The sequence below is a fragment of the Aulonocara sp. 'chitande type north' Nkhata Bay genome, linkage group LG14 (genome assembly GCF_057382095.1).
Source record: "Aulonocara sp. 'chitande type north' Nkhata Bay isolate Kocher_YH1m ecotype deep benthic linkage group LG14, A_spYH_male_GT1.1, whole genome shotgun sequence".
Lineage (NCBI taxonomy): Eukaryota > Metazoa > Chordata > Actinopteri > Cichliformes > Cichlidae > Aulonocara > Aulonocara sp. 'chitande type north' Nkhata Bay.
The window spans coordinates 21,365,400-21,385,146 of record NC_141357.1 but is presented as its reverse complement, the minus strand read 5'-3'; the positions used below and the strand labels follow the sequence as shown (position 1 = coordinate 21,385,146).

Sequence of the window (19,747 nt, the reverse complement as noted above, 5' to 3'; positions counted from 1 at the left end):
ATTCTGGGTCTGCTACAGCGATTTCCTGTAAGAATCCATAAACTGCTGCTCGGAGGATTTGCTCCTAATTTGGACCACCTGACAAATGTAGCTTTCAGTGAGTCCTGGTGAAGTTTCAGTAAGAGTGTGAAGGTGTTGGACAGTTTTAGTTTGGGGTTAAATGTGTCACAGTCACACTGTTTAAAATGACAGATAAATTAAGCAAAAACAAACAAACAATTGGACAATTATCGAAACATGAGCGCAGCCTCTAATTTTAATGATGTCATTGCAGCTTTTCTTCTTCTTCTTCTTCTGTTTTTTTTCTAGCTCTAATGCCCATAGCTGAATGAGACAGTGGACTAAAGTAACACCTATAATGTCCATAAGTATTTGACAGACTTGAATGAGGAAAAGAAAAGGGAGAAAGGAAGAGGGGGGAAAAACAGCGGAGAAGAGGGACGGGGGATAAAGGGCAAAAAAACAAAAACCAACTAAATAAGCAGACAAAAAAAAAAATACATATATCAATCACCTGGATCACCTGTTGAGAAAGAAAAAAGAAAACAAGCAGAAGAAAAGGAGAACAATACAATAAACAACATCACGATGATCTATGGGAATATAACAGTAAATACTAAATATTAAACATTATTGTGCAGCACGTAATATCGACAGTGCACAGTGTGCTTTGAGGTAGGAGCCAAAAAGGGTGTAGTTTGTGTGTGTGAGCACCCGTGTGTACACCTGTGAGCATGGACATGCTTGTTTTTAAAAGGTTCCTTCATGTAATGATCTGATAGAGGGTGTGGGGGGGGCCACAGCCCCGTCCTCCAGGGCATGAAGCAGGTATGGAGGAGATCAAGACTCCAGACATCCAGAGGCCCCCAGAACACAAGAGACCAAGGAAGACCAACAGCAGCCGCGCCACTGTCCCAGAAAGAGCTGAGGAGAGCCCCAGATGAGGGGTCACTCAGCAGCCGCGGAGCAGAAGCCAGGGGGAGTTGCAGTGACGCGCCCGTGAGCTCCGCCGGCAGCCAGCCGTGCCTGAGTGACCGAGCCCCAGGCCGAGAGGCCGGGGGCACCCCTGGACTATTGACCTGTTTCATGGCTTCCTTGTTGTTTCAGGACAAATTAAGCAGATGATGAGACAAAGTCCAAATGTTCACTGGAACTCTCAATATGAGGTTCAAAGGGACACACTCAAAATAAACCATCTTGAGCAGAGATGTCAAACTCTTGTGTGACTCTTTGGGCTTAAATTGTAAGAAAAGGTGTTTCAATTGAAGAAAAGTTTCAGCAGCTCGTTGCCCAGACTGCCTTGTAATTCTAAAACAAAAGATTTTTTATTAATATAAAGCTAAAAGAAAAAACAAAACACCCTGAAATTTCTATAGTAATGGCCAAGATACATACCTGAAGTTGCTCTCCGATCCATTTATCAGAGCATGAATGTGTATGTTAGAAAAAAGTGCTTGTATGACTTGGTGAATGGGGCGCGTTGTATAGAGTGCTAAGATAGAGTAGAATAGCTCAAAATAAGAATCAATCCATTTACTTCAGATTTTATGAGCCTTGGGAGACTTTGCCCTGGAATTCTGGCCCCTGTATGCTTGACACTCCTGCATTAGAGGGCTAAGAAACCCTTTGGGAATGCCCAAATTAACAACCTGGTTCATCCTTATAAAATGAATACACTGATGAGCTCAAAGTGGAAGATCACAAATTCACTCTGAGTTTGAGGTCAAAATAGATGCTTGTTACCCTTTTTAGTAAACAGCAGTTATACCAATGAAGCATTTGCTGTGGTTCAAAGCAGATTCTCAAAGTTACATTGGAGTAAACTGAATCACTTTGGGATTACTGATCTGTGGGTGGACTTTTTAAAAGGTCTGCTCTGAAAAATTAGGTACCTCACAGAAGGTACAAAATTATTCAAGCTTGATGTTCACTGTAGGAGAATAAAGTAGTATTAGTCATTCAGCACTTTTGTATTGACACTCCTCAAACAAACTGAAACGAACACTATTTAATCAGACTATTACATCAAGTCAGTTAAATTTCTGGAATATTGATTTGGTCAGTTAAATAGCCGTGGAGGTTATTAATCAGTTTCAGCTGCTTTGGTGTCAATGGAATTAACAACAGGTGCACTAGAGGGGCAGCAATGAGACAACCCCCAAAACAGGAATGATTTTCCAGCTGGAGGCCACTGACATTTTTCATGATTGTCCTTTTACAACTTTTGTATTTGGCTAGAGTCACTGTAACTAGTAGTAGCATGAAGGGATACCTGGACCCTGTAGAAGTTGCACAGGTAGTCCTCAAGGATGGCATATCAATATGTGCCTTTGCCAATAGGCTGTGTCTCCCAGCACAGTCTCAGAAGCATGGTGGAGATGACAGGAAACAGAGAGTTACTCTAGGGGAGATGGACAGGGCCATAGAAGGCCTTCAACCCATCAGTTGGACCAGTATCTGCTCCTCTGCAGGAGGAACCAGATGAGCACTGCCAGAGTGCCTTCAACAAGCCACTGGTGTGAACATCTGACCGAACAATCAGAATTGGACTTCATGTGACCTGAGAGCCTCTAGTGCAGCCTGTGCTCACACAGGCACTGCCTGGCTGCCATTTGCCATTGAATACCAGAATTAGCAAGCCAATCATTAGCACCCTGTGCTTTACACAGATGAGAGCAGGTTCAATCTGTGCTCATGGGACAGCAAGGGTCTGAAGAAGCTGTGGAGAATATTAAGTTGTCTGTACCATTGTTCAGCACTATCAGTTTGGTGGTGCTGAACATGAAGGTCCGGGTAGGCATATCAATGCAACGACACACAGACTTCTACAGGCAATAGCATCCTGACTGCCATTAGATATCAGGATGAAATCTTTGGACACATTGTCCGACTTTGTACAGGACCCACTCCCTGGTGCACAACTATGCCCACCACCATGTGGCGAGAGTATGCAGTCAATCCATGGAAAATCAAGGAATTGATACCATTGAGTGACTTAATCCATCACAACACCTTTGGGACATTGTTTCAGTCTCAGAATTCCAGGACCTCAGTGATGTCGTCTCATTAGGAGCATGCCCTGATGTTGTCAGGCATGCATAAAAGCACACTGGGTTCATACAAAATACCGATTAGCATTTTGAGTTGCTGCAATTAAATCTCAGCAGAATGAACAAAATCACTTTGATTATCGGGGTGTTTGATTTCAGCCCTCTGTGGACAGATCATTTTCATTTCCATCAAACAATGTGGCATCCTTTTTGTTCCTAACACATTACCCAGTCCATATCACCGCAAAGACCTGATTTTTCCCCCCATTGAGATCTGAAAAGTGTATATAAAAGCCAGAGTGTGCAATCCTTTACAAATCACATTTGAGTAAATGAGGCGAGAGACAGAGGAGTAAAGGAGACATGTTTATTATTTAAACTATCACTTAAATAAAAAAGTGCATAGAAAATAAACATGATTAGAAACTTTTCTTTTTACACTTATGTACAACTTTGTTTCCAAATTATACATTCAACCAAGTAGTTTGTGGTTTATTTTCACGGTGGTGGTTTTCCTTCATTTCGTTGATGTGTACAAAGAAAGATCGCCTGTTTTATGGGAGAAAATATGACTGCTGTGAATACCGTTATTACAGAGAGCGGGAAGAAAATGATAAGACAACGGCAGATAATCAAGGCGAAACAAACTAGCCCGTTCGTGATCCCTCTTTTCCACGTCCTACTGCGACACCGCAACCCACCCTAGGCTGATAACGTCTATACATGTGAAACAATCAGAAAAATTACAAATACAGGTTTAAGTACTTGTCTGACCTCTCCAAAACCTTGATTTGTAAAAGAACAATTCAGGGTGGATGTTGCACGAAATAAATAAATTAAATGTTTTCAACATCAGCATTATGACTTTCTACAAAAAACAGTACATGATAAGTACAACCAAAAGCTTCATAGGAGAGAGAGATAAAGAGGTGGTCAGGGAGACGAGAGAGGTTTCCAACGTGAAAAAAAAACCTGATCAAAAAAAACCAAACAAACAAAAACAAACAAAAAAAAAATTAAATTAAAAGAAAAACGCCATTTTGGTGGTATCTTTAAAATCCTGGTAAGCCTCCACAAACCCATCTCCTAATTTTTACCGCATCAAGTAAGCAGTCTAAAAAGTCCCTGTTAAAACATTAAAAAAACTAAATTAAAAAAATAATAAAAGAAAATTAAAAAAGAAAAAACATTCACTACAACAACCAGAAAAAATGGATGACCTCAAGAAGTTCACAACCACATTAATACAGTTACATTTCTCATCACATTAAAAAAAAAACAACAAAAAACAAACAAACAAACAAGAAACGACCCCCCCCCCTCCCCCAAAAAAGTTCCTTTCCAGAAATAAAACAAAAAGAACTGCAACGCTCCCTGCTGCTGCTGCTGCGGAGGAGGAGCGCTCACAGGCACAGCAAAACTGGTACTGGATATCAATATACAAAAGAGTGATGCACGTTAGATTCAGCGGATAGTACTGTAACACAAAACCATTATAGAGTACATTGAAACATTGCTATTAACCATTATAAATCTGCTGTTTTTGCTACTGTAACTAAGTTTGTCTGTCCATTCCATATATTGTATAGATACTAAAGTACAAGAAATTACTATGCATGTTTCCGTATAATATTGTTAAGTATTTATACTATAATTACAGATAATGACGTAGAAGTGCCACTGGTGTGGCGTGGTAAAATGAAGACCAAAGAAACAGCAGACAGCTTCCTTATTTGTATCTATGCCGTTTTAAAAACGGTGAAATAAATGACTTGTCGTCAATAAACACACTCTGACCCTGAAAAAAGCAGAAGTGGCTCTCGTGAAGAGAGAGTCGTAGACAGAGCCCTTGGCGCCGGCCGACGCTAGCGTGAACTGTTTGAGCTAACCTGTTGTCCTACAGACAGAAAACACTGCCCGCTGTTTTACGCCTCAGTGTTAATCCCAGTGCTGAAATGAAACTGCTCCCTGGCTTTGAGGTCGTATCGACATGTCTTCCACATCTACCAGGGGTTGCTGACACGACAACTTAACAAAAAAAAAAAAAACCAAACAAAAACCAAACAAACAAAAAAAAGCAACAAAAAAAACCCCTAAACGAATATAGCTGACAAAGCATCAACATCCACCCACGTTGGGTGATGTGGAGGAAGAATATACATTCATCGTTGACCTTTAGCAGCAGAACCCAGCAAGCCCGGTTGTCAGTGTAGGACTGTGTACGCCCGGCTGGCCCGCCGGCGGAGGCGTCAGGGCTCTCGGTGGGAAAGGCGCAGCCGAGGTTTGTACACGCCACACCGTCAGGAAGGAGAGGGCTGCTGGTGTGGTCCCTGCCTTCACTTTGTTGAAGTAAAACAATAAAAAATGTAAATAAAAACAGAGTCAAGTGCACTTTGCTAGAGCCTCAAACACCACTGTCGGAGTCATCAACACCAATCCATAAATTTGAAATATCAGGGCCTGTTGCACAAACTCAGAGACGGTCTGTGCTTCTGGTTTCAGTATTGGGAGCTTTTCCTACGCCTGTTCAGTGCCCGTGTCACAGCTAAAGTGCAACCTATTTTAGCTTCACTTTTACAAAACCAAATGAGAGGGTGGTTGAGGGGCGAGCCGCTAACAACCTTAAAAGGCGGCAATGAAGTCACGATGACGAATTCCTTAAAAGGGACAAACGGAGCAATCGGCTTCAGTTGCTCAGTGGAACCAGTCACTCTCTGTTTAAATACTCTGTTTAGGACGTGAAGGCTTTTAAGAGAGAAGAGGCATTTACGAACTGAGGTGAACCACGAGGAGACTGGATGAAGGTATAAGAACGATCTCAGACTGCTGGTGAGCATTGAAGAGCAGTCACCACAACACCATGCTTCTTTTAATGTATACAATGGCTATAGTCGGATATGATGAGTGCTATAAGTAGCATTAAAATAAAGGCACCTCTTCATTATAGCCAAAGTCTTTGCAAGGACATAACGCCTTAAACTGACGGGAATCTTTGTGGGGTTTTTACATGTAAATATTTCATATATTGCCAATCGGCTGCAAGCCTATCGACCCTTGGCTCATTAGTGACCGAACCACTTTGATAGAATCGCCTCCATAAGGGCTCTATCCTCGGTTTGATGTGGTGTGGAGACAATAAGGCTGGAGAGAGGAGAAGTCGGCTATGGATCAACAATCTAAACTCTCTCTCTCAAGTGCATAATAGTAGTTCACATGACTGCCATACTGTCAGCTAGGACTGGAACAATTAAAATAATAATAATAATAATAATAATAATAATAATAATAACAACAACAACAACAACAACAAAATAATAAAAAAATGTCAGCTCTGACCAAACGGCCCAGGATAGATAAAAGAGCTACTGGTGGACTGAACTTAAATGGGGACCAAGCCATAGATAGACCAGCATCAGTCTTTGGAATCAAAGAAAACATTCAGGGTACGAATTTTAAAAAGAAAACAAAAACAATTATTAAAAAAAAAAAAAAAAAAACTCTGGAAGGCAGCGGGATACAAAACATAGAGACCAAGTATTAGTGTTTGTAAACCCCTATTTTCTACAAAAATGGCAATAAAATAAATACAATTTTTTAAAAATATAAATACCATCATTAAGTGCTATTCACTAGTGAGTGCTTTTAAGGTTTTTTTTGTAGAAAAATATACATTATTTACATTTTTTTTTTTTAAAAGCAAGCATGATATTTCCCTGTCCATAATAAAAAGACAAAGAGACAAGACTTTAGAAGACTTAATACAAATAAAAAAGAAATAATTTTTTTCCTCTTTTCTATCAGTATGTTTATCACAACAGGCCAAGAAGAAAACAAGCCGAGTGAAAAATTCAATTCAAGGGCGCAAAAGTTTGGTTCTCTTTGCTGCTGTAATTTGGAAAGTGACTCAAAAGTCCAAGCTTATACGATTACCCGAACGAGTTTGATAACAACAACAGCATGCACAAACTTGCAGACGTCTCTGCGTCTGGAAAACAGGCCCCAATCCCACAAAAATAAAGAAAAATCAATTATAAATACGTCTACTCAAGCACATCAGTAGGTTTCTCTGGTCCCTCGGCTGTCAGTCCACCAGAATCTCTAGCTGCCTCGCTCTCTCAGGCCAGAGGCTTCATCTCACTTTCATGTAGCTACCAAGCTGTCAGACTGAAAGTCAATTTTAAGATGGTATCAACCTCAGATATCATCCTTTACACAAACTGACAAAAACAAATCTTTTTCTCCCTTCTTTGTTATTTCCACTCTTCCTTCCTGTGGCGACTGCTCCCCCTAGTGTTTCAACCTGTACGGCTCTGATCAGGCTGCCATACACGAGCAGCTCCTATTTACAGTGTTAAATGTACACACCTACACACTTTTTTTTCCTTCTTCTTCTTTGGGAAAACAAAAAGTCAGATTAGGGGAAGGTTCCAGTAAAATCACAACAATTCTGAAGGCATCGAGGCACATTCAGACGGGGAGATGTGCATCAATAACAGTTGACACTTAGATCAACATGAAAAATAAAAGAATTTCTAACAATTTTCTAATTTTTACCTTTAGTAAAAGTCCCTTCAACAAATTGCACTTTGGTGTAAAATTGAACCAAGTTCTTTGATATTTTTTTTTCCTTCTGTGTTCACATCTGAGCACAAGTAGACCAAGACATTTAGAAAATTAAGGAGGATGGGCCAATGCATAAAAACAAAAATATAAATAAATTATGAAGGGGGAACTTTCTGACATGACTTTCTGACTCACCTCTGAGTGCCAAATGAAAGCGAGACATAAGGAGGCACAATATGTTGGTATTTCTACAAATGGCGCGTCCTCCCAAAAAATGGCCCTTCCTGCATATACAGTGCAACCGACAGCTGCTGAGCCTGCTGTGCTCAAAACCATCAGCGGAGGGCGCCGACGGAGCTCCTGGCCTGCTCGCAGCTGTGGTCCATCATAGACCAGACGCATGAAATCGCCACAAACCCGCGTGCTGCGGGTCATTGTGGTGCTTTTGCTCAACAGTCCTCGTTAAGGTCCTTCAGGTATGGGCATCAGTTGAGGAACTTGCGACACTTCTTTGCGCCGCAGTTGCACGGCAGCTTGTTGCTGGCGTCTTCGATGGGGAACTTGTAGTCATAGGTGAGCTCTTCCCCGCAGTAGATGCGGCGCGAGGCGAAGATGACGATGTGCTTCTGGCCGTCCACGGTGATCACCCGGGAGTAGCAGTTGGGCTCGCAGGAGTGGTTGATGAAGCGGGCAGCGTTGCCGTGCACCGTGGCGTCCACCACCTCGTAGTCATCGATGCGAAACATGTAGCAGCCAATGCCCTTTGAGGAGAGAGAGGACAGTTTGTATAAATAATCGAGTTAAGCAAATGACGAAATCATCGGAAATCGTTCAAGTCCTCACCTTCCCATCGTAGTATTTCTCCCGTTTGTCAGTGAGCACAGACCGAATGACGTTCCCCGAGTATTCGATGACCATTTCTCCTGCTTCGATGGTTTTCTTGCAGAAGAGGCCGCGGCCATGGATAGGAGACCTGACGGGAGGATCATAACAGTGGACTGCTCTCAAAATTAAACAGGCAGCTATCTGTTATTTATCTGAGCACTGAAAAACAGCTGATAATAATAAAAATGATGACACAGATTTAACACCACTGATCTAACCTGTAGACTCCCACAGTCTCCTTCGAGGTGGCCTTGAGCTGTTTGAATCTCACAGCAAGTGGAAGCTCCATGGAGGCACGTCTGCGAAGGGAAAAAATTATGAATGTAATATTACATTTCTTTCTTTAAATAAAGCATAATCATTTTTACAAAAAATGAGTTTTTATTCACCTGGCAGTCCTGAGCTGCACTTCATCATCATCGTCTTCCTGCGGCCTATACTCAGGAGGTTGGCGATGTTTTGAGGCCAAGAAATTGAACATGTCGAATACTGACCTCCTGGTGGAACAAACAAGAATCTCAATAAGCAAAGCAGCATCCCTGGAAACAGTTATCTGTACGGTTTATTAACAGTGTGCATTATATAAAGTGCCATTTCTGCTCCGATTGACTTCTGGTTTCCTGACACGTGCTCTACAATTTCATGGTCAGAAGGTGTGTGTGTGTACCATACTGACCTGTGGTGGACTTCTGCACGAGCCGAGCCGTGGGGGTTGATGGGAGGTTCGTCCGTTTCCTCCGGTTTGTGGAAGCGGAAGCGATAGCTTCGACAGTGCCTGGTGCCGTACAGCTGCTCCAACAGGAAGACTACAGCCTCGTGGACGACCCCGAGCATCCTCAGTCCATTCACACCTGGAAGGAGCGGAGAAACACCTTCATCATGAGGCTTTATTCAAGTATATATGTAAAGTACCTCTAGTTATTATTTCTACACTTTTAAAATTACACCTCACCTTCAAAGGAGAGCTTTTTGAGTCGTGCACTGGAGCGAGCTTCCTGCACTTTATCAGTGAGGGATTTCCAGGCCTCTGTAGGGGAACAGTCGGTATTTTATGCCCAGTGTGTGGTTTCGTTTTTGCAGACTTGATTAAAACATTTTTATTTTTTATCACAAAAGCAATTTAAATTTGAATTCGTTTTGCCAAAGCAGGCGCTACAATCAGTTGTTTTCTTTTACCTTCAATACTCTCACAGCGGATGTGGAACCCGTCCTCACTGCAGATTTCAAAGATGATACCCTTTTTGGGTTTACTGTCTAAACCGTTATCCCTGCTGTTGCCATCCTGGTCGGGCGGTGAGGTCACAGGAAGAGAGCCTGCTCCTCCAGTTGCATGAGGTTTGTCTTTTCCCACCACTTTCCCTGGTAAAACGTGTCCTTCGGATGTCTTCTTTTTACCAAGTACACTAGAAAAGATGCGAACCAAACATTAAAGCTATACCGTATGACGATTTTGAAAACAGGTGATTAATACTGATGCTTCATACCTCTTGTTGGTCGTCTTTTCCGGTGGCTTTCCTGTGTCCACTGGCTCAGAGGAGATCGGCTCTTTGGAGCTGGTTGGGGAGAGGATGGGAAAGGTTGGAGTGTTTTTGCATTTTACTGAACAAAAGTGGGTTGCTTGAACAGCTGTTACGTGGTTAAGTCAAACAGTATAGCTATGATAAATAGAGCAACCATCATCAATAAAGAAGTTCAGTCCAGTTGACATATTTAACTTCTGTGTCTGAAGACACACTGAAAACTATTCTGTGCAAAAAAACAAACACACAAAGCCCACATTCATTTAGGCGAGACATCTGAAGAACACAACATACTTTAACCATTCGTTCCACGAAGAAATGAATCCCAAACTTAGACATTTTTTCAAATATTCTGAACACAGTCAAAATTGAAATTTCTTCCCATTATTACGGTACGTGAAAGTAACATAAAAACGATTTCTTGGCTACAAGTCACAGGTCTGTTAGTGTCTCACCTTGGGTTAGAGGATGGGTGCTGTCCTGCAGGGTTGCTGAAATGTTCCTCAGGCAGAGAGGCCTTAAGCTTCTTCCCGCTGCTTACATCTAGACTCTGCCTGCTCCTCTTCCCTTTCTGTTTGCCTTTCTCTGCTCCTGAAACTGCAGCTGCTGCTGACACTACTGTGGAGGTAGGTGGCATATGCTCTGATAACTTGGAAATAGGAGTTGTTCTACTGCTCTGGGAGTGCATGGATGTCCGTGTTTGCGTGAACACTCCAACAACACGTCCCTTGGTGGGACTTAGAGGGGTGGATGGAGCAGGAGCTAAAGTAACAGTGCTGTTTCCACATGAGTCCACAAGCTGGGGTCTGTTAATGGGTTGAGACTGATGTTGTAAGTGAACACTGCTGGCGTCTGTCTCTCCTTGCTGGTTGACAGCCATGCTGATAGTCTGTTGGGAGGGCAGGACGCAGATGCTGCTAGCTATTGATGTCTGAACAGGGGAGCTTAGCTGTGACATCAGAGGAGCTCCTCCTGCTGACTGAAGGACCACAGACTGATCTGACAGGCCCAGGGCGTGTGGACTTGCTTTAAAAAGGAGGTTGCTAATCTGCCCTGTGATCTCAGTTGAGCTGAGAACAGGGGTGGAGAGTGATACTGATCCTGGGGCAAGAAGTCCAGCTGCGCCACTAGGGGGAACAGACACAACATTTAACACTGACTGGCTGGGGTTCAAGCCAGAGACTGAGCAAGGTAGGAGATGAGCAGAGGAATCGTGGCTCAGGATACCAGGCTGGGCAGTACCAGAAAGCCTCTGCTGAAGGAGAGTAGTGGGATCTAAGTACATCACCCCGCCGGATTTTGGTCTCTTGATTATATTGGGCATCTTGCGTTGAGAAGTGGAGAGAGTGCTTAACTCAACTAGGCCACCAGGTTGACCGGGGATGCTTGCAGTAATCTGAGGGGAAGACAGGTTGATGAGGGTCATATTGGGAGGGCCTACTTCAGACGGGGCCAGAGTGGGCTGGTTACGGGAGCGCCCTGACTTTTTGCTTTTTCTTGGCAGAAGACGAGAAATGGGCCTCTTCTTGCCATGAGCAGAGGCAAGTACAGTCGGGGAAGAGGTGAGAGAGGACGGACTCGACACTATGGCAACACTGGGACCTAACTCGTGTGGTCGACCGGCCTCCGAGACCAGAATCTGGGACTGGTCGTGGGACTGAGACGGCAAACCAATGAGAAGTCCTGAGGTGGTGCTAGGGATTCCTGTCTGAAAGCCTGTCTGTGTGGGTCCTGTGAAGGTGTGAATCTGAGAGGGGTGAGGCATGGTACCCAGAACTTTGCCCCCAGCAGGAAATATTGATTGGGTTGAAGACAAGCCAGTATTTAACCCCGTGGTAAGTGTCATGGAGCTTAGCACTGCAGGCGAGCTAGAATCCATCACTCCTGTTGCACTAATCTTTTGGGTGACACCATTAGGGACAGTCTGGAGGACATAGAAAGGCTGGAATTGTTGATTGACTAAAATAAGCTTATCAGGACCTGGTTTGATGACTGCTGGGCTGGACACTTGAGCCTGGGAAGGTCCTGGGCCTGGTGCTGGAGTGGCGCTGCCTGCAGCTGCTGCCGCTGAAGTCGGGAGGTATTTCTGACCCTGAAGAGGCAGCGAGGGTGAACTTGGCAAGCCGGGAGTACCAGAACTCCTCGGAATATCCTGGTTAGCTGGTGCCTCAACTACCTGGCCAATAGCAGGGCTAGGAATAAACTGCTCAGGAGTCATATGACCTTCTGAGACCTGCGTATCCCTGTTTGCCAACGACGTACCATCATGCTGATTCTCTGATGGTGACACGCCTGGCCCCGCTCTCTTTTTGTCCCCACTCTTTTCCCCGCTGATGGTCTCTGTGTCCGAGTTCAAGCCCAGCATGGTGCGGTCTGAGGTATTTGAGATGAGACTCCCAGCGCTGTGGTTCTGACTGGTGCTGACAGTCGGGCTGCGTGTGGTCAGGACAGAGAGGTCAGACGGCAGCTCCAAAGGAAGATACGGCTCCTCCACAGATATTGAGCTATTGACACTACTCTCTACGACCCCTCCGCTTTCCGCACTGGGCAGCGGCTCGGAGAAGTCATCAAACAGAATGTCTTTACGTCTGTTGACATCCACTCCAACATAGCTCTCATCCAGCAGCAGCTCAGAAGAAGATGGCTCAGACTGCTGACCCAGAGCTGGCAATGACATAGAGGGGGTGTTCAGGACAAACTCCATAATATCTGATGGCAAAATGTTCCCACAGTCATCACTGTTGTTGTTGTCAGAGTCGGATTTAAGCAGGTCTGTGCTGAGGGACAGCTGGGCCTCGAGAGGATCCTGACCCTGACTCTGCGGCTGGGACTTGACCCCACCTCCGAGTGGAAGACAATTTTCCTTCTGATTTTTTCTGCCTTCTCGGGTGTTTCCACTAACTGCTCCGCCACTGCTGTCGGCCTCTTTGCTTGACTCGTGGGAGTCGGCCTTCTCAGTGTGTCTCTCTCTGCCTCTCCTCTTGGGAGTGCTTTTATGTGTGGTGGAAGAGGACGTGGCTGTAGTGGTTGTGGTGCTGGTGGTGCAGATGCTGGTATCACTCTCCGACCCATCATCGACGCCATCAAGCTGGCCGATACGCTGCTTGCCCAAGGTCCTGTTAGGCACAGCAAAGCACACATCAGATTATCAGAGTCAAGGAGATATTTCAGATAATTCACTTCATAAAATATGTGTCTACTTACAAAGCGCTCAGCATGTCCTCTTCAGCTTTTTGCTGAGCCCTTCGTTGCTGCTGCTCCTCGTCCTTTAGAAAACGCTGAAGCTGGGATCCTCTTCCCAGACACTGGTCTAATCCTTCTATAGATGGCAGGCCCTCACCAGGATTAATTATTGTTCGAGTGAAGTTGTAGTAATAAGGATCCTTACCCCTATGTTTCATTCCACTGTCTTCATCCTCTCCACTGTCTCCAGATGAAGATGTGGTGCTCATATCGTCCGCTCCATCGACCTGCCCCTCAGCTGACTTCTTGCGGCCACCCGTCCTCCTCTTAACCACAGTCCCGGCTCCGTCACCGCTGCCATAAAAAGGAAGGTCTTCCTCACCATACGAGCGAACCCCATAGAAAGGCGTGAGACCGAAAAACATGTTGGAGCGTGCGCGTGCGCTGCGTCGAGGGTAACGCCGCTTGGCCGACCCTGATCCGTCACTGTCATCTTCGTGATGTTTATCCTCCATACCCCTGTCATGGTCATCTTCGGGGCCAACGCCCTCATCCTCAGTGCCTTGCACGTGGAGACCGTGGTGGTCTCTGAGCTCTCCGCGTGGGCGCTCTTTATGCAGTTCCTCTTCCTCTGTGTGAGTCTGGGTGTCAGATTCAGAGCTGTCACTGCTGCTGGCAGAGGAGAAGAGAACAGTACATGCGGAGCGATGACCCCCCTGGCCAGCAGGAGAGACTATGGGGGCAGTGGTTGTGGGGCAGGAGGACGAAGAAATACTAGTAACGGTGGTGGTCCCATTAGGGTCACTCTTAATATCAGTCTTTAGTGGAGCTGTAGCTGGGGGTTTAATTGATCGCTTTTTCTCTCTGGAGGACAATGAAAGCTGGTTAGTTGCTTGCTTGCTGTGAGACTGTGAAGAGGTCTTCATAGTCTGGTGCAAGCTGTCCAGGCTGGAACTGTTCTTCCTCTCTGGACAGGAGTAACTGTCTCTGTTCTTTGAGGATGACCTGTCCCCACCCTGGGTATCGTGCTTCTCTCCCTGAGCCTTCCCATGGCCTTTGGTGCTGTTTCCTAGCATTGGAGCTTTGCTTTTGCTGCTGTTGTGAGAAGTAGGGTTGGTAGCGTGCGTGTTGGAGCTGCCGGCAGCTTTAGCATTATTGTTGAGAAGGGGAATCTTGTTGCTGATGTTGACGTTTTGAAAGGTCTTCTCTCTGTCACGGTCTTTGGACACATCTCTGCTGCCTGCTGTTTTAACTTTGGGGTGTTTATCTTTGGCAGCTGAGGCTGCAGCTGGAGAGGCCAGGTGCACGGAGCCTCGTTTAACAGCATCATCCTCCGCTGACATCCTCGAAGGCCACAGAGGCTTTGCGGTCGCTGCCGTGCCTGAACCTGACGAGTACTCGTTTGATTTCCGTGTACTGGACTTCTGAAATGGAGGTTGCGGGGAGCCGGATTTTCCAACAACAGAGTCCTTATGGAGTGATGATGATATTAAATTTCCAGTGCTGCTACTACTCTCCTTCCCTGAGCTGGGCTTGTCCTTGTTCTGGTTATTGTTGGACGCTGGGCTGGACCTCTGACGAGGCAACAAACTGAGGCTTGCCGAAACATCCTGATCTTTGCTTCCATGTTTCCCTTGCTTGTCTGTCTGCTTGGTGCTGCCACTTCTCTGCTGGCTTGTGTGAACAGCAGTGCCAACGGGAGGGGAAGACTGGCCTGAGCCTGCAGGTCCCAGTCTTGGGTTCTTACTCTCTCCTCCAGAGTGTTTAGACTGGCTGTTTGCGTTACTGTCCTTCCCTGAGCCAGAGTCTTTGTTTCTCTCTGTGCTTCTATAACTGGAATCTCTCGACGGAGGTCTGCCCTTGTCAGCATCTCTGCTGGATGATCTGTCTTTACCTTGGCCTGAGTCTTTTCCTGTTTCCCTGCTATATGGTCTATACTTTTCAGAGTCCCGTAGTCCTGTATCTCTATTCAGTGACCTACCTTTGTCCATATCCTTATAGCTGGGATCTCTAGAGGATGACTTACTTTTGTCAGTTTCTCTAATGCTTGATTCTCTGCTCGCCTGTTTTCCCTTCTCAGTGTCTCTGTTTGTTTGTCTCCCCTTTTCGGAATCTCTTAAATGATCTCTACTGATCGGTCTGCCTCTGTCAAAGTCTTTCAGACCAGAGTCTTTACTCAGCGGCCTCCTCTTTTCTGGCTCTTTGGTTGACATTTGGTTCCGGTCAGAGTCTTTCTGCCCAGGTTCTCTGGATGATCTACTCTTGTCAGTATCCTTAGAGTCACGCTCTCGACTCGGGAGTCTCCCCTTGTCTGCCTCTCTCGTCGCTTGGTCTCGGGAAGGTTGCTGTTTGTTTCTGTCCGAGGAGAAGTGTCGACCTCTTTCTTCGTCTTTTTGAAGTGGGCTCCTTGCTGAGTCTTTGCTGAAGTGTTTGGACTTTTCGGGGTCCCTGGCGGGGGAGGGAATGAGTGGAGGGGGTGAGGTCAGGGGTCGTGACAAAATGTGAGATGTGGCGGTGATTCCTCTCTGTCTGTTAAGATGCTGGGGCGGAGGGGAGAGGGAAGGCGAGCTGTGACGACGTGAATCAATATTCCGCGTACCGGGATTCACCAGGGAGTCTCCCACTGTCACAATCTCGTGACTTTGGGGCTGTGAAGAACCTCCTAAAATAAAATAAAAGAACTGTTAAATTCAGACTAATTAAGCCAAATAATCAGTTTGAAATCAAAGTTTTAAGTGAAAAAAAGGCTGCACATTTGTACCTGGAGATGGCATGGGACGAGGACCTATTGACCGTTGACAAGGGGGGTAGCTGGGATGTCGGTTCCTGGTGTAAACCCTGAGCTTGGGGGTGTTGGCAGGGGAAAGTGTGTCAGAGCGCCTTGGTGATTCAAATGGATCAGGAAAGTCTAGAAGTGAAAAAGAAAGAGAAATGCATTAGCACATTATAGCTCTGAATATGGTTCTCACTGTAACACACACATTTCTGAACTATGTTACCTGTTAAGGAAGGTGGGCTGTGTGCTATTGTGCGATTCTCCTCAGGAGCCATCATGTTCTTTAGATCAGAATCTGCCACTGGAGGGTGACAAACTAGGATCTTGCAGGTATACACGCAGCGTTTTCGTGCATCTAAAGTACTCCAGTACACCCTCGAACACCTGCAAAGACAATTTATTTAGTTGAGCAAAGATGGCAGCTTCCTTCGCCAATCAGCAATTTAACTGCACAAAGCAAAATAACACTGGCTTTTAAAACAGCAAAAAGACTTTAAGATAAAGGTTAAAAGCAACAACAAAACTCACTGGTATCCCACAGGAAAGAGTTTGCGTTTGCAGTCTGAGAGTTCAGTTAGTATTCCCAAACAATCAATTGCCATCGAGCCTGAAATGATGATATTTAAATCAGCGGTCAGCAGAGCAGGAACTGCGAAAGGTCAGGGAAATGTCACAAAAGAATGTACCAGCAATCAACCTACCAATCATCATGTGGACATTTTCAGGCTCCAGTCCTGCCAGCCACTTCCTCCTGAGATTAATGCCCTCCATGTCCACCAGGATCCTGCGGGTCACCTCAAACCCAGACACCACCTCAAGAAAAAGTACATAAACAGAAAAGGTAAAGAGAGAACTGAGAATCTAAAGTCAAAGCCCTGGCATCGCATGGTTTTTCCACGCAAAACACCTAAGTGTGCTTTTAGTGATATATAATGAGATTTCCTTACTTCTCCTTTGATGAGGTCCCTGTGCTTTGGACAGTAGACTTTTTTATCTTCCAGGAAGCTGCAGTGGCACTGGCGGGCACACATGAAGTGGTAGTTACTGGTGCAAGAGGTAAGGCAGCAGCTAACGGTGGCTCCTGGCTTTTGACACTTCTCACACCGCTAAAAGAAAGTACAAATTGTAAACGTCCAATAAAGGTGCACTGAAAAAGAGTGGAAGATTATAAGGCACTAAGTGTTCTGGTTTACCAGCTGTTTTCCCCTGAGAACAGCCATATGAACATTTTTCAAAGACCCGTCATCATCCTCGAAGACCTCTGCGGACCACAGAGCACAATTCACATGGGACCACTCATTCTGACCGATGTACAGCAGCCTGCCTCCCTCCTAAAACAAAGAAAAGAGTGAAAAGTAAGAAAGACTCAACCTTGCGGTCTGCGTCCTGAATTTTGCTGCTACCGGTAAGGCACTCACATTGGTGTTCTCGTCTCCATACTTCAGGCACAGGACGCACTGCCTGTTATCTGTGACGCCTGGTGGAGGAGGGAGCTCTGGGCTGTCCTCGCGATCTGGAGAGAAAGCAAGAATTCAAACGCAGCTTGAATCTATATGAAAACCAGTCGACAAAGCAGCGTGCAAAACAGCACGCACGCAGGCATTAGTAACATATTTGTAGTCCGCCTTACCAGGCGAGAGTAGGGGCGGTGGGAGTATAGAGGGAAGTAGCGGAGGAGAGGAGGCCGGAGAATCAGGTTCGCCGGGGGTCTTGGGCTGGGGAGCAGGGATGATCTTCTTCATGAAGTGTGGGTGCTCAGCACGGGAAAGCTCCTGTCTCTCCTGCCACTGGGCGTAGTTGTGGTCTAGGGACGGCGGCAGCACAGCGTTGGGGAGGAGCCCACTGCTGTGGAACAACAACAGAGACGGGCACCATTACCTGGCAACCTATCAGCAATGAAACTGATTGGGGGGGAAAAAAGCACATTTATTTTTGTTTTGTTGCAAATGACCCCATGTCACATAAGCAACTGATGACAAAATATGATCACGATTTGTTACGTGGGTTTAACCTCCACCCAGTAAAGATATAGCAGATGATGTGGATAAATAATGTCGGGTTTTTCAATAAATAAATGTAAACCATCTGCTTCATTGAATCAACACAAGTTATCAGCAAACGGTGAGAAAAAGCCTTTTATTCCCGTTCATGTGTTCTTTCTGATTCATTAGTTGACTGCCACATTTAGAATAGGTCATTGCCATTGGAATATATTGTGTGACAAGTAATATCTACCCCTATGGTACAGATGATATGCTGGAGCTGTTTTTTTAAGATACTAAAAAAATAAATAAAGTCTGAGCAGCAAGTGAGCAGTGACACCCATGTTAAATAACCACATTCGAGGAGTTCTGCCAAGTCAAGAAAGCCTGGGTAATTGGTGTGATGTAAAGTCTCACACTTAATAAGCCAGCAGAGGCTTCTAAAAGCAAATCCACCCAGCAATGGCCACAGGATACAGAAGAATCATTGGTTTCCTTGACTGGAGCACTGATAAATAACACAATGAACTAAACTGACAAGCAAACCGCAATTAGACCACAAGTATTTATCAGCGAGTCTTCAATTGAAATATGACACTGTTACGGTTTCCCCTTCAAACAATGCCCGAAGGCAAAGCAGAAGAAATAGTCTGAGAAAGCAGAGCGACTGAGAAAGTTGGTGAATGGATATGTGTCAGAAAAACTCCAACATGCAGAGCAGTAAATTTCCATCAACTGTCTATTTAAAGACTGAAAAGTTAGGGGGGAAAAGTCAACTTGTAGCTATTCCCTCTAAAAAATGTCAATGTTCTTCTCTCTGTACACATGAGGACAAAGTATTTAAATTAAAAGCAGGGGATTTTAAACACAGCATTTCCAAATGTACTAGTTTTCTTCAGAAAAAACACAATACTAGAATAATTTCAGGGAAAAAAATAATTACCAGGTTCAGTATTATTAGCACAAACCACAAACCACTGCTGTAAAGTGATGGGATTTAACTTTGCAATGCTCAAAGCTTGTAAAATCAAGTTTAAACTCAGGGTCATCTTCCAAATAACACACAATATAAAAACATCAGCAAGGGTTTGAGCTGTAACTTGAGAAAACATCATGTCAAAAACTAAAGAAATCAGTTTAGACTTCAGAAAAAGAACTGTTGATGCTCACAAAGCAGGAAACAGATATATAAAGTCACCACAGTGTTTCCAAGTGTCATGAACAGGAGTGAGAGGTATCATCAAGAAATTCAAGGAGAGCCAAACAGAACAGATCCAGCCTGGCAGATGTAGGAAGCAAAAGATTTCAGACTACAAAACGACTGCAGACCAAAAAACCCCTCAAATTCTGCATAAAGAGACACCTTTGCACCAGACTGAAGTATATTAAGAAATCCTTTGGTAGGATGAGAGTAAACTAGAGCACTTTGGCCACAAAGACGATGATTATATTAGGAGAAAGAAGCGAGAGGCGTACAACCCAAAGAAAACGGTGGAGTGAAGCACGGTGGTGGGAGTATGATGCTGTGGGGATGTTTCAGTGCATCTGGAACTGGGAGAATCTCGTCAAGGTGAAGGAATCATGATGAAAGAAGGATATGTGAAGATTTTGATAGAAAACCCAACGCAGTCACCAAAAAACCCCAAAAACCGGGGTCTGGGTTGTTGCTCTGTCTTCGACCGATAACCCAAAACATCCATCCCTCTTGGTGAACGACCTCCAGAAGACCAAAGTGAATGTTACTAACTGGTATGCAGGCTGCTATCAGGCCAAAGTGACTGACTATTG

The 19,747-nt window shown here is 44.9% G+C and overlaps 1 protein-coding gene across 4 annotated transcripts in view; it reads right to left on the bottom strand.

Annotated features, from left to right (window-relative positions):
• Window positions 1-7,283: 7,283 nt before the first annotated feature.
• The window catches only part of kmt2a (lysine (K)-specific methyltransferase 2A), a 34,739-nt gene continuing 22,275 nt past the window's right edge, over window positions 7,284-19,747 (bottom strand). For 3 of the 4 annotated variants that reach the window (XM_086261506.1, XM_086261507.1, XM_086261508.1), the window contains 18 exons: window positions 17,608-17,822; window positions 17,396-17,490; window positions 17,171-17,308; window positions 16,925-17,083; window positions 16,679-16,790; window positions 16,506-16,584; window positions 16,201-16,361; window positions 15,963-16,109; window positions 13,223-15,863; window positions 10,474-13,134; window positions 9,983-10,051; window positions 9,675-9,901; window positions 9,451-9,525; window positions 9,175-9,349; window positions 8,888-8,995; window positions 8,717-8,797; window positions 8,457-8,586; window positions 7,284-8,374 (listed from right to left, as the gene is read on the bottom strand). In XM_086261506.1, coding sequence (XP_086117632.1) covers window positions 8,099-8,374; window positions 8,457-8,586; window positions 8,717-8,797; window positions 8,888-8,995; window positions 9,175-9,349; window positions 9,451-9,525; window positions 9,675-9,901; window positions 9,983-10,051; window positions 10,474-13,134; window positions 13,223-15,863; window positions 15,963-16,109; window positions 16,201-16,361; window positions 16,506-16,584; window positions 16,679-16,790; window positions 16,925-17,083; window positions 17,171-17,308; window positions 17,396-17,490; window positions 17,608-17,822 — 7,549 coding nt within the window. In that variant the 3' untranslated portion in view covers window positions 7,284-8,098. The remainder of the gene's footprint in view (window positions 8,375-8,456; window positions 8,587-8,716; window positions 8,798-8,887; window positions 8,996-9,174; window positions 9,350-9,450; window positions 9,526-9,674; window positions 9,902-9,982; window positions 10,052-10,473; window positions 13,135-13,222; window positions 15,864-15,962; window positions 16,110-16,200; window positions 16,362-16,505; window positions 16,585-16,678; window positions 16,791-16,924; window positions 17,084-17,170; window positions 17,309-17,395; window positions 17,491-17,607; window positions 17,823-19,747) is intronic. The other variant, XM_086261509.1, reaches the window with a different exon arrangement.